A 13,286-nucleotide genomic window follows, 5' to 3' on the forward strand; every position below is an offset into this window, starting at 1 on the left:
CCACCAACTCCGGGACTCTGTATGGACCCTGACCTCGTAACACCCTCCTAACCACACTCAGCTCACTCTCACACACACAAGCTTCACCGCCCCTTTTCCACAAATACCACACATCAGAATATACCTACCGACTCGGACCTAACCAGACCCTCCAAGCCCCACCTGCGCTCCACTCCCCTCGTGGCCCCGCACCATCACACCTGCAACCACTACGGCTCCTCCCCGCGGACCCGCCCCCAGGGCCTCCCGCCCACCGCACCAGGCCCCAAGGACCACTACAGCGGGCAGCTGAAGGGGAACCCACAGGCCGCCCAGGACACCAGACCCTCGGGCCCCTGGTACCTGAGACCCACAAGCGCAGACCCCGAACCCCAGACCCCGGGGACCCAAGCACACACCCCAGACTCCGGCGCGCGGACCCCAATCCCTCAGACCCTCTGAATTCTAGACCCTCGAGCGCGGACCCCAAACCCTCAGACCCTCCATAACCTACACCCCAGACCCCAGGGACCCGAGCACTGACCGCAGACCCGCGGCCCCAAAGTACCGGCCACCAAATCCCAGGAACCGACCTCACCCCTACAAGGTCAGGGTGCAAACAACCCGCCCGAGGGACCGCGCGACGCACCTCAGCGTAAAGCCAAAGCCGCAGAAAGCGACGGCCATGCCTCCAGTCCCCGCGGGCCACACCTCAAGGGCGCACACAACGCGAAGCAAGAACGCCACAGACCGCGGGCCGCCACCCCTGCACGCCGGGGAGCGCGCGCCCTCATCTTCAAGCCTACCTCACGCAAGCACGAGGCGGCCACGCACGGCCCCGCCCTCAGCCAGAGGACAGTTAGGGACCCCCCGCCCCCGAGCCCGCGCAGGCGCGCTTTCTCCGGCGGGCAGCCTCAACGGACGCCGGGAGCTGTTGCAGGGGAGGGTCCGGGAGACTTTCAGCCCCGCCCCTGGGGAGGTGTGCGCGGGCGCGGGCGCGGGCGCGGGCGCGCGCGGGGCAAGTCCAAACGGGCCCTGAGAGGCCTGCAGGAGAGGCTTGAAGCGACGGGTCCAAGACCCGGGGGCTGCACGGGGACTGACTACCCTCCCGCACTCTTTGCGGTCCTCCTGCCTTCTAGCCAGCGCGTGGGAAGTGAGCGCTCAGGGCCCTACCATCGCAGGCGTGCACTCCCTGGCCTCAGACGCGACCTTGCGAACGACCTGGGACAGGTGCCTCCGAAGAAGCCCGAGGGCCCCGCGGGCGGGCGGGCGGGCGGCCACCTCCGTCCCGACTGCGCGTCGGCTGCTCTTTCCCGCCTTTCTGCGCCCTCTGCGCCCGGCTGAACCCCTGAGCCCCGCAAGGTTCCATGGAAGCACAGTTCTGGCGGAGAATCCAGACCCGGGGAACACTCGAGACGCGATCTGCCCTGACTCCATTCCCAGACTTTCCCCGGGGCACAGCCTGTACACAACAGGTTTCTTGGCGGAGCTGCTCAGTGACTGTGAGCGTCGTCCACACAGCTTTCCTCGCAAGGCTCGTCTTCCGCCTTGGGTCGGCACGCGCCTGTTTCAGGTGACCTAGCAGGCGGCGTGGCCGCAGTTTTGCTCTGCCCTCCCTCCTCTTCTGGAATATCGAAGAACTTCAGTGCGCGTGAAAAAAGGATGCAACGGATTGCCCTGACTTTGTGTGACATTTTTGGAAGAAGCTTCAATCATGCCATCTCTTTCCAGTCCGTTGCCAGAGGAGGGCTGTTTCCGGGCACCGCGGACCTCGCGAGCGTCGCACGGCCCACCTCCAAGTGCACGGGAAGAAGACTCCACAGCACACAAGCCTGCTGTCTCGCCTTCTGCCAGTGTCCTCTGACTGGGTGGAGGTCATGGCCCTTCGCAGACCTGTGAGCCCTGTCCAGAGATGGCTCTCTCTGAGCAGTCACTACAGGCATGCTCAGAGACCAGCACGGGAAGGATTTCTGGTGGTGCCTTCCACCACCGGTCTTCCCAAATTGCATTTGGGCGAATTTGATTCCATCTGCTTCTGGGCTGTAGGATTTTGAAGCAGTACAGAAGTGGTTGCAGAATTGAGCCGAGATCCTTTTCCCACAGTGCCACTTTTGTATCAGTGGCCCCGGGAAGGCTCCCTCAGATCCTACATCTGAGCCATGAGTGAGAATCTTGTGGCAACTTGACGGAATGACAGGACAAGGGCAGGAAGCAGGAAGGAGGTGCTTTCGCCAGGTGCAGCAGTTTCCGTCGGCATCTCTCTAACGGGAAGTCGGCTGGAAATCATTTCAGGCTTCCCAAGATAAGAGCTCAAGGCCTGAGAAATGTCTCCAAGTTGTTTCTTTTTCCAGTCCCCAACACGGATCTTTGAAATTAAGTTCCCTGAGATTTGCCTGAATTGCTCTCAGCTCATGTCCCCAGCTAAGATCAAGGAAGCGTGCGTGGAGCAGCTGCGGGAGAGAACAGGCAGGGGTGTGTGTGGAGGGCCACGTGAGGGCTGCATAGGGTGAAAGGCCTGGGAAGTGTCCCATAGGGCCACACCATGCAGCTCCCTTCCTTCAGGTGGCTGGTGGGACGCTCCTGAAGTATTCCATATCAATATTGCCTAGACCTAGTCACGGGGTGTGTTGGGAGAACACTTAAAATCATGAGGAAATGGGGCAGGAATTGAGAAGTGACTTGTTCCACAACTGTAACACGGGGTGAGGGGGAGAAGCAGCCCAGGCCCTGGGCTCACAGTCCATGGCCCTTCCCCTTCAAAATGGCCCCAGGTTCCTTTTCACCCAACAGTGGTCTTTGGAGTCGGCTTTCCTTTGAGGAGGGTGGAGGGAGGCAAGAAGGGTTTCAGCGCCTTAACCAAAAGGAGTTCTTGTTCAGTGCCAGTTCAGAGCGGAGCCATCCTTCTCACGCTCCCTTTCCTTCCCCAACACCCTGCTGTCGTAGGAACTCTGCCGTCATGGCGGTGGGAATGAGGCTTGTCTCCCGAGACATCTGGCTTCAGCCTCTGAAGTTCTCAGCCCTCATCACCCTTGGCCCATTTCCTGACAGTCCTCTCTTCTCACAAGGAAAACACCAATCAATGCTCCTTCGCATCACTGTGTTCCCAATAAACTGACATTGACGTGAACCATGAAGATAAGAGTCCGTGAGATTTTGAAGGGGTGCTACCATGATTCCCACGTACATGGGACCCCATTCAGTGTGAGCCTGGATTCCAAAGAACGAGGGTCTACCATTTGCAAGCCCAGAGCAGGGCTTCCAGGCTCAGAGTGGCCGGCCAGCCCTTAGAGGAAGCTGGTTGTGTGAGTGGGAAATGGATAGGAGTGGATACCCCAGGAGGCTTTGTCTCAAGGGGCACATCCATTTCATGAGCAGGGATTGTAACGGCTCAAAAAACCAGGGCTATCGGGTCTTTCTATGCCCCTTCGAAGTAAGAAAGGGGAAGATCTATGCCTTCTTTCTGTCCTCACCCCCACTAAGCCTAGACACTCAGTGATATATGATGGCTCTTCCAAATTCCAAATCATTCAAAGAGCCCGCAGATACTGTGTGTGTGTGTGTGTGTGTGTGTGTGTGTGTGTGTACACAAATGAGCTTTGCAGTGAAGCCGAGATAGCACTCTGGAGTGTTCATATCCAAGATCTTTTTCTCACAGGTAAGGGACTAATAATAACTGGGTACGTTACACATTTTTGGTAGAGATGCCAGATAAAATAGAGAATCCCACCTCAATGCAAAATTAGATAAAGGGGGGAAAGATCTGCATGAAAAGTGTATCTCAAATATTGCATGGGACACAACTCTTGTGAACGCTGATTCCATGTTTATCTGCGATCCTAATTTAATTGAGTGTCCATTATTGTTATTTGCTAAAATTGGCCACCCCATTCGATGGGGCCCTCCGAATTTTAGAGGACTGTAGCACTTCTTCTGGGAATCTAGCCCCCAGAAAGGAGGAGAGGAGCCACATTACCAGGACAAGAAGAATCACTGTGCATATCCACACACATTTTGGGACCTCTCTCAACCTTCAACCGGAGAGAAATAGGCTTTCATTCTTCAAGAAACGAAGGGCGTACATTGACTTTTTGAGGCACAATGCATCTCTCTGAAGATCTAAAAGACACAGGTAACCCTGGGTTCCTGGGAGAAAGGGGCCGGGTTGCCAGGAGTAGGAGGTGGGAGGAAGAGGCGCCCCTGCGCAGCCCCTGTTGAAGGAGTCAAGAGCCAGGTAGGAAGCAGAGCGGGTGGAGGGACACGAGCCGAGGTCTCTGGACACAAAATCGAGCCAAGGAGCACCGGGTCACACCTTGGTGCGGTGAATCTGGAAAACAGTGTCTGAACTGCCTGGAAAGGCGCGCGCCCCAACTGTGCTGCCCCTGCATCGTTCGAAAGGAACCTGGGGTTCTGGCCCACCTGCCAGAGCCCGACTCATGGAATGTCTCCCCACCCCAGCCAGGGCAGGGGCCCTCCGCCCCTCCCCCGCCACAGAATGTCATGAAGTCCTGCGTTCTCGCCCTGTTTAGATTCAAACTTTTCCGTCCTTGGCTTGGGTCCCGACTGTCTCCTGGAGCAGCTCACCGTGTGGGGCCCGGACCTGACTTTCCTCAGTGTGGAGGCTGCCAGGCGGCGGCGTCCTCTGCCTGTGGGGATGGCTTTACAAGGAGGTGAGCCTTTGGCTTGGGTTGGACGTGTCAGGGCCCAGGCCACCCCTGAAGTCCTCGGGATTCAAATGTGACGCCGGCCAGGGGCACTCCGGTGGGGTTAGGCAGAGGAAGGGAGCGCACTGGACCCCCAAGGACAGCTGGCCTGGGGGCCGAGAGGCCGGGAGTCTGCAGAAACCTGCAAGGACCTTGGGGAGGGGCTCCTTGGAGGTGGGTCAGGCCCTGTCGGGGGAAACGCCCTGTGTGTGGAGAAAGGACGGCGGCCGTCTCGCCGACTCCCTCCGGGGGCACACGCCTCCTTGGGCAGTTTGCAGGGAGAGGTGGGAGTGTGTCCTGCCGGCGGCGCGGGCCGGGGCAGGCGGAGAGGCGGTCTTAGCCAGAACGTCGTTGCATGGGGCTGTGTGCGGCCAAGTGTGCAGTGTCGTGTCCTCCCCGAGACCTGGGCCGGTGGTCACTCCGAGCCCACGTGTCCGCAGGCCACGGAGGCCTTGTCTTGGGTTCAGCAGGGTCGGGGCACCGGGAGGCCTCAAGGTAGGGCTCGGGTTCCTCAGCCGCTCTGGGTCGCTCTCCCTCTTGAGGAAACGCAGTTCCCACCTGCTTCCTCTTGTCCTGTTTTCTGGGCTGCTGGACCCTGGCCCTGTGTCCGGGGTGTGTGGATGGTTCTGAGACGGGCTTACCGCAGGGTTTGGGGGGAGCTTTCCTGGCAGAGATCCAGGTCAAGCGTTCTTGTTCGGTTGTGCTGGGCCGGGAAGGAGAGGGTGGGATTCCCAGGGAGCGTCGGGAACGGGAAGGCTGGCGGGAGAGGGGCCCGAATGGTTCAGACGCTGTCCGTTCACAGAGGCCCTACAGGTGCCTAGGAGGGACCTTGCAGAAGGTCCCCAGCTGCCAGGGGGCCCGCTGAGGCCACTTCCCACAGGTCAGGGGTCCAGCCAGGCCCACGTCTTGGGAGGCAGCCCGTGAGGCTGGAGAGTCGTGTCTGGGGGGTCCGTGGGTGGTTCTCAGAGGCAGTGCTGGCCCAACCGCCTGTGCAGACAGGATGTCGTGGTGGGAGGGGCGGGGGCGGGAGTTCCCTGCGGGAGGCCAGAGCATGGACATCACTCTCGGACACTGGCAAACCGCACCTTTTCCCGTGATGCCCCTCACGCGATGCCACGGGATTCACTGCTCTGCTCCCCGGGGCTAAGGGGGCCCCGGGTCCTCCCTCCCGGCTGCGGGTTCTCTGACCCCATCCGGCCCTTTCCTTCTGTCCACAGCATCTGCAGTGCTGGGACCCCATGTGGCCACGGACCCAGGAGCCTCCCTGTCTGCTTTCATGGCACGGCCCTTCCCCGCACCCACTGCCGGCGCCCCTCACCGGCCACTGTGGGGGCAGCACCCGCCGCCCCTCATGACCCCGCCATTCCCTCCTGGTGGCCCCCTGGTGCTGCCAGCTTTCTCCAGGACTCCGCTGGTGGCAGGAGAGGCTGGCCTCGGCCCCAATGGGACTGGGACCTGCAATGTCATTGTGCAGGTCCGGTCAGAACAGGGGTGCTCAGTGACCCCCCAGACTCAGACCATCGTCCTCACTCAGGCCCCCCTCAGCTGGAGTGCTCCAGGGGCCCTCTGTGGGGGTGCTGCGTGTCCCGCACCCCTCTTCGTGACAGCCTCTGCGGTGGAGACCAGCATGCCTGCCTCGGCCCATGGGGGCTCCCAGGCTGGCAAGGGAGGCTCGGCCCCAAGCCTTCCACCTCCGGCTCAGCCCCCAGCCGCGCAGCTGACCACCGTCGTGCCCCCAGTCGACGCCAGGCCACAGCCTCACGGAGCTTCCAGGAGCCGGACCACGGCCTCGCCCGAGGACTCCTGTAACCCCAAGAGTGTTTACGAGAACTTCCGGCGCTGGCAGCGCTTCAAGTCGCTGGCCCGGAGGCACCTCCCGCAGAGCCCCGACGCAGAAGCTCTCTCCTGCTTTCTCATGTGAGTGGCCTCTGCTCTCTGCTCTCCTGCAGCCCTCACGCAAGCCCACCTTGGGGCGCGCACACAGGGCGGTGATCTAGGGCCGCTGGGAAGAAGGGCTGCGGCCGGGTCCCTGCTCTAGGAAGGCACGTTCTGGTCCAGGACACCTTTCAGTCACGCATCTCAACTGACATTGGGGTGGTGGTGGTGGGGGGGGTTGTCCAGCCAACCTGTCCCTTCCAGAGACATCACGGTGACATTCGCCGGGGACTCACAGGCAGAGAGGGTCCAGGTGTCAGAGGAGGGCCTGTGGTTTGGGTGCCGCGCTCTCTGTCACCCTGCCTCCTGGGAACATGGGCCTGGGGCATCTCACGGCCAGGGGGCCAGCGCAGCAGAGGAGGCTTGGGACGTGCAGGGCCCGCAGAGGTCCTGTGCGGGCCCCACCCTCGCTGTCCCAGAGGATCCCTCAGAACGGGAGGGGAGGGAGCAGAGGTGGTGCAGGGGTGAGGGTGTGGGATCCTTCCTGCAGAGGTCTGACCAGGCAGGCCCGACCATGGCATCTGGGGTCCCTCCCGAACACGGGGTGATGGCACTTCCTGCAGAGGCTGGACTCATTGCTGGGTACCTTAATGTCCGCGAGTATTATTACTCTGAGAGGCAGAGTCCAGAAGGACTGACTTGCCAGGCCACCACGTCCCTGCTCCTGTCAGTGGACAGTCAGCCTGGAGCCCAGGGCCCAGGGCTGGTGTGGTGGGAGGCGCTGACCGTGGTGGTTGAGAAGGTGGATTGGCACACCCCGAAACCCCCTGTCACCTGCCAGCACTCGGTCATGCTGGGTGGGGGACACGGGCTCCAGAGGACCCGGGGCAGGCTGGGGGTGACCGGACTGCAGCCGGCCCCTGACCCCGACGGCTTACAGCCCGGTGCTGCGGTCCCTGGCGCGCCTGAAGCCCACGATGACGCTGGAAGAGGGAGTGTGGCGGGCCGTGCAGGAGTGGCAGAGCAGAAGCAACTTTGACCGCTTGATCTACTACGAGATGGCGGGAAAGTGAGTCAGGGTCTCTGGCCCGGGGCTGCTGGGCGAGTGGGCCGGGGGCAGGGTCTGGCTGTGCTGATGCTCGCTTGTCCCAGAGGGCCGCCCTCCCCACCTCCCTGGCGGTTCCACCCTCCCTTGCTCTGGACCCACTGCTGCCTCCACCAGAAGGTCTCAGGACGGGGTTGGGGAACCTGAGGCCGCCTCGCCTGGGGTCGGACTCCCTCCGAGGGGGTTGTGGAGGCGATGCGCCGGACAGCCCGCCTGCTGCCTCCTTGGTGGCCGGGGCCACGGCCGTCCCTCCAAGGCCCCGCCTCTCCCGGTCCCTCAACCTGCTGCTGGCCTTGCTGGCTCCAGGGCCGGGCCCCCTCCTCAGTGCGGCCTGGGCCTCCTCACCCCCAGGTTCATGGAGTTCGAGATGGAGGAGGAGATGCAGATGCAGAAGTTACAGTGGGTGAAGGTGGCCCAGGGCCTGCCTCCCCCAGCGCCCCCGAAGCCTGAACGGCGGGGGCCCCCAGCCGCGGAAGCGGGCCCGCAGCCAGGTAAGGCCCCCGCATTCCCATGACAGCTGGTGGACCGTGGCAGTGGGGGCCGAGGGAAGGCCTCTGTCCCTGTGTCGTGTCTGCTCCCACAAGGGGACATTGTCTGGCCTTTGACCAGAGCAGCCGGGGGTCTCAGCTGCCCTTTGTCAGGACGGGTATTGACCGAGTGAATTTCTTGACTCCTCTCCCCACGCCTGTCAGAGGACCCGGCACAAAGTCTGCCTGGGAAGTGGGCTGTGGGGAGACCCTTGGAGGATCGGTGGGTCCGCCCTGGCTCACGTGGCTGGCTGTGAGACGCTCCTCCTCCCGGCTCTGCCAGTCCCACGGTGCCCACAGCTTCCGGTGGCCCTGACCCAGCCCCCAGGGACATCAGTGTCCCCCAAACTCTGCCCTCCCGACGCTCTGCCGGAGCCCCTCACGCCTCCTCCCTCCTTCCCGCTCTGCCTCAGCGTGCGTTCCCAGGAAGGCGGGTTCCAGGGCCCAGCCCTCCCGCCAGCAGCCACGCAGACCCCCGCGGCGCCCGGAGAGCAAGGCGCCCAAGGAGATCCCTCCAGAGGCTGTGAGAGAGTACGTGGACATCATGGAGGGGCTGCTGGGGCCTGGCCACTCGGCCCCGGGGGGCCCGGCAGGTGAATGCGGAGAGGATGGAAAGGAGCCACAGCAGAATGAGGCCGCGACCTACCCGGACCCGGGTCTCCTGAGCTACATTGACGAGCTGTGTTCCCAGGAAGACTTCGTCACCAAGGTGCGCTGGCCCGCAGCCTGGTGTCTGGAAGATTCCAGGGATTGGCACTCCAACGCCCAGATCGGGGCTGAGCTCAGGCCTTTGGCATTAAGCTCTTTCCTTGTTCCTGGGCTGTGTGTGCATGTGTGTGTGCATACTTGTGTATTTGCCTGTGTACATGCAGGCATGTCTGTATACTTCTGTGCGTGCAGGCATGTGTGCACACATGCCCAAGCATCGTGTTTGTGTGTACGTTTGTTTGTACCCGTGCATACCCGTGTCTGTGTGCGTAGAGGCCTGTGTGTGTGTATTTGTGCCTTGTGTGGATGTCTTTGTGTATGTCCGCATGTGGTCCTGTGTGTCTGCTCACGTGTGTGTCTGCCTAGGGGTATGTCCTTTGTGTCTCTGAGAGTGCACGTATGTTTTGGGGGCGTTTGTGTGTGTGTGTGTGTGTGTGTGTGTGTGCATGCCCAGGTTTTGTCTCTCTGTGTACATATATGTGTGAATGTGTGTCTGCACATGTGCATGCGTGTGTGTGTGTGTGTGTGAGAGAGAGAGAGAGAGAGAGTGGGGCCAGTGACTGTAACGTTAAAACCTCTCCCACCATCTGGAGAAGGATGGGTGAGTCTTTACTTTCCCACATTTCCTGCAGACCCTCCTGGCTCACAGGGGGCTCCCTGCCAAGTATGACCCCAGCCTCTTTCCTCTGTCCCAGGTGGAGGCAGTCATCCACCCCTGCTTCCTGGCGGAACTGCTGTCCTCGGAACCACAGCTGGACCTCCTGGCCCTGGCTGAGAAACTGGAGCAGGAGGAAGGACTCAGCCTTGCAGAGGTGAGCCAGGGGAAGGACGGGTTCCAGGCAAGCTGGGGGATGGAGGGGACCCAGGCGATGCAGGGGGGGGGAGTGGGGTCCCAGGTGAGCCCGAGGAGGGGACTCCAAAACAAAGACCCACATGACTCTGTGCCCCCTTTGCTTCTTGCGAATCACAGCACTGGGGAGGCCAGCGTCGGGTGGGCACAGAGCCGAGAATGGGAAGTGGAAGATGGGGAGCCTGGGAAGGGAGGGAGGGAGGAACGCAGGGGGATGACAGCAGAGCCACAGCCTCGTGGGTCACCCTCCCTTCCTCTCCCAGTGCCACTGTCCCATCCCCCCATCTCACTGGCCTATGCTGGCCAGTCACTCTCACCTCCTTCCTCAGCTGGTGGAGAAACGACTGATGGCCTTGAATACGGAGGAGGGTGTGCAGGCACCCCCACGCCTCTGCGCAGCCCGGTCGGGCCCCACGCCTGAGCACGAGACCGGTCCCGGGAAGGGGCTGGGGGTCAGCGACAAAGCCTGCCCAGCAGACACTGACGGCCAGGACCTTCAGAGGCACGGCCGAGCACAGACACACCTGTCGGGGCCCAGAGCCTTTGCTCTCTCTCCCGGACGACAGGAGTCCCCTGCACCTCGAGCTGGACGTGTCCCCTCCCCTCCCCAGGGTCAAAGGTGCGCCTACCCTGGACTGGGCCCCAGGGATGCCCCGGTTCTCAGAGAGGCCCCTCCTGCTAGGGACACTCGAGGGCTGGCAGATGGGTCCAGTGAGGACGAGGAGGAGCTCCCCAGCCTGGCCTTCCTCCTGGCCTCTCAGCACAGCCTGCTGCCCTGGGGGCTCTCCCAGAGTCCCGCTCCTGCCTCAGTCATCCCCAGCCCTGGCGGTTGGGGGCCACGGGGGGCTCCACGGGCCCCCTCTCCTCAGAGAATAGGCCTCGGCCCGGCCACCCCCCCAGCTACAAAGTCCAGGAAGCGGGCTCTGTGTGAGGGTCCTGCCTCTGTGGCGAAGACGCCCCTGCCTGGGGCCAACCTCAGGGTGTCTGGGAGGCCGGCCTTGGCTGTGGGGCTGGTTCACCCCTCACAGCCTGCAAAGAGAAGGTGTGACTCCTTGGTCACAGGGAGGAGAAGGAAGCGTCACTGCAGCCAGTAGGGAGAAGTGGGCCTGCCCTCCAGGGCCGGCACACCCCGGGGACCCCAAGGAGCCTAGGGGGTCCTTCTCGTCCTGGTGCTGATCCTGATTGTGGGAGGGAGGGAGGGAGGGAGGGAGGGAGGGAGGGGAGGAGGGAGGGAGGAAGGGAGATCCTAAGGGAGGTCGGGAGGGAGGGAGGGAGGGAGGGAGGGAGGGAGGGAGGTCATGACCGTGGGGGCAGGGTGGCAGCAGCCCACTGGGGCACCGTGTGTAAATGGGGAATAAAGTTAGTTTTGTGGTTAACGCTCTGGGCCACTGTCTTCCTCCTGGCGTGTGGGCTGCCGCCGGGAGAGGGTTCCCCACGGGATGGAAGGGCCTGAGAGGGGCTTCCTGGGGCTCCCGTCACCATCCGGACCCCTGAGCGTCCAGGGATGGGGAGCCCTCTGCACCACGACCGTTTTTGAGAATGAAGTCCGCAGACAGCCCCATCTTCCGGAGCTCCCTCTGCCTCCCCGAAGCTTCCGCCACGGGTCCGACTGGGCGGGTGGTCCTCAGCTCCCGCAGGGCTCCCTGTGCGGGGCCTGAGGAGACGGGCTCTGGGCCTGGGGCTCGTGGTAGCTGGAGTGTCTTCTGGTCCCAGTGGGATCACCGAAATAGGAGGGCCAGTGGGGGATCCTCCCAATCCCAGTGAGGACAGACACGGGGCATGGATGAGGGCAGATGGGGGCACTGGCCACGGTGTGCACGCAGGAACCACAGCTGTGGCGCAGGCGGCAAGTCCCGTGGCGGGATTTCTGGACAGGGCCATCTTCTCCAACCATGCAGGGAGGTGACCCTGCTGCCCCCCACAACTGCCCTGCACCTCCCAGTCCGCCCACCTCCCCTCAGTAGGAGTGCTGGTCCCTTCCAGCCCCTACCCCTGTCCCACCCAGATGCTCTGATCCAAGGAGCCAGCACCCAGGCCCTCACCGGCCTCCACCCCAGCCACGGCCTCCTCTCCAGGTTCTAGATTCTCGTGGCTTTTCCGGGTTTGGTGAGGCCCCTACAGCACTCAGCACTCCCAGATGTGCTGTTCCTGCAAGCAGGATGGGGCCAAGGCCATCCAGGTCCAAGGGACACCTGGCCCTCTGCTTCCCTCCTCCCGACCCCAGCAAAGAGTTTGGTGAAGAAAGGAACTCATGCCGGCGTCCTCATCCCGCTGCAGAGAATCCGCAGGCCACCCCACAGGGGCTCCTCCCTCTCCAGGCAGGCGGCTCTGGAGTGCTCCCCACCCTCCTGCCCCTTCCTGAAGCAGAGGTTTCCTCTTGGTCGCACTCCCCAGCGGCTGCCCCTCCCTGTCCAGCTGGGCCTCACAGAGAGGAAGGGGCTCAGGGGCCCAACCAGACCCAAACAGAGGGCCCCCCCCCCCGTGCCTGTCACCCCGCCGTGTCCCTGTCCGTGGTGTGCGCCTAGCGGGCGCTGGATGCTAATGGCATCCGGGAAGATTTGCCTCTTTTCCTTGGAAAATAGAAGGTCTGTGCAGCGGGAAGGAAATTAAGTGGAGAAACGTTTCAGATTTTTATGGCGGCCAACCTTCCTCGCCACAGAAACACTTAGGAGAGGTGACAGCTTGCGGGGACGGTGTGGCAGGGCCAAATCAGGAGGGAGCTCCCAGGAAGTGAGGACGAATCTGCGGTGAGGACCAGGTCATCCGGGCCCCTGGGGAAGTCCCGGTGCTCACCCAGAGCGGGCCCAGCTGTGCTCTGCACCATCCAGCAGGGCAGGTCCCGGTCAGCTCGCTGGGTCTCCAGAGAGCCTGCAGGAAGCCAGGCTCACGCTTTCCCGAGAGCACCGCGGGCTCCGGGCGGCCTGGGGACCTGGGTGGCCCTGTCAGTCGGCCTCGCGGGTTTGGCTGCAGAGCCTCCTCCTGCTCCCCTAGGACAAGATCCAGCAATGGGTCCTGGAGTTCTGGGGAATCCCTTGGATAGAGGAGCATTCCTGTCACCACTGAGGACAATGCTGTGCCTTCTGAGGGCACCCGGGAAGCTCGGGCTCCCGTGGCCACCCTTCCGCGCCTGCATGTTTGTTCTTCATTCAGAGATGCGTGTGTTCCTCACGCCACGGTGCGCTGGGCGGGAAGAGGAGAGCAGCCAGCTTGTGGGATCCTGGCCAGGGCGCCCCAGTGCCCCCACACATGGCGCTCGCCCAGCGGCTGGTAATGGGCAGGCTCTGCCTGTGTCCAGGCCTCCATTCATCATCCACTGTCCCTGGACGCAGGTGTCACAGGAGGCTCTGGCCAAGAAGGATGGTGTGGGGGCTGCGTGTTCAGACAGACAGTGGGGCGAGCTGGAGCCATTCCTGCTCAAGTGTCTGCTCTGGAGAGTCTGGGCTTGGATAGTCGCCACTTGTCGGCCCCCTGGCGTATTTGTTGGTGGGACCCTCCCCCAGACAAGCTGGCAGCGGGCCCCACCACCCAGCACATCCACTGGG

General features: G+C 62.6%; 2 protein-coding genes across 2 annotated transcripts in view; both read left to right on the forward strand.

Annotated features, from left to right (window-relative positions):
- LOC125083716 (NUT family member 2G-like) overlaps positions 1-1,323 on the forward strand; it is a 32,147-nt gene extending 30,824 nt beyond the window's left edge. The window contains 2 exon segments of the mRNA XM_047700563.1: positions 147-338; positions 675-1,323. Coding sequence (XP_047556519.1) covers positions 147-338; positions 675-1,323 — 841 coding nt within the window.
- A 2,741-nt stretch (positions 1,324-4,064) lies between these two features.
- LOC125083718 (NUT family member 2G-like) lies at positions 4,065-10,838 on the forward strand. The gene is made up of 8 exons (XM_047700564.1): positions 4,065-4,108; positions 4,506-4,646; positions 5,897-6,596; positions 7,495-7,623; positions 8,011-8,150; positions 8,600-8,895; positions 9,590-9,706; positions 10,074-10,838. The coding sequence occupies exons 1-8, from the start codon at positions 4,078-4,080 to the stop codon at positions 10,836-10,838; spliced, it is 2,319 nt and encodes a 772-aa protein (XP_047556520.1). The 5' UTR covers positions 4,065-4,077.
- The last annotated feature ends 2,448 nt before the right edge of the window (positions 10,839-13,286 follow it).

This window comes from Lutra lutra, chromosome 13 (genome assembly GCF_902655055.1).
Source record: "Lutra lutra chromosome 13, mLutLut1.2, whole genome shotgun sequence".
In the NCBI taxonomy this organism is placed as follows: domain Eukaryota; kingdom Metazoa; phylum Chordata; class Mammalia; order Carnivora; family Mustelidae; genus Lutra; species Lutra lutra.

Bases quoted from the DNA above. Each gene is read 5' to 3' on its own strand.
- LOC125083718 (XM_047700564.1), top strand. From the start codon at position 4,078: ATGCATCTCTCTGAAGATCTAAAAGACACAG. The intron at 8,151-8,599 runs GTAAGGCCCCCG...GCTCTGCCTCAG, and splicing joins GGAAGCGGGCCCGCAGCCAG to CGTGCGTTCCCAGGAAGGCG. The intron at 8,896-9,589 runs GTGCGCTGGCCC...CCTCTGTCCCAG, and splicing joins AGGAAGACTTCGTCACCAAG to GTGGAGGCAGTCATCCACCC.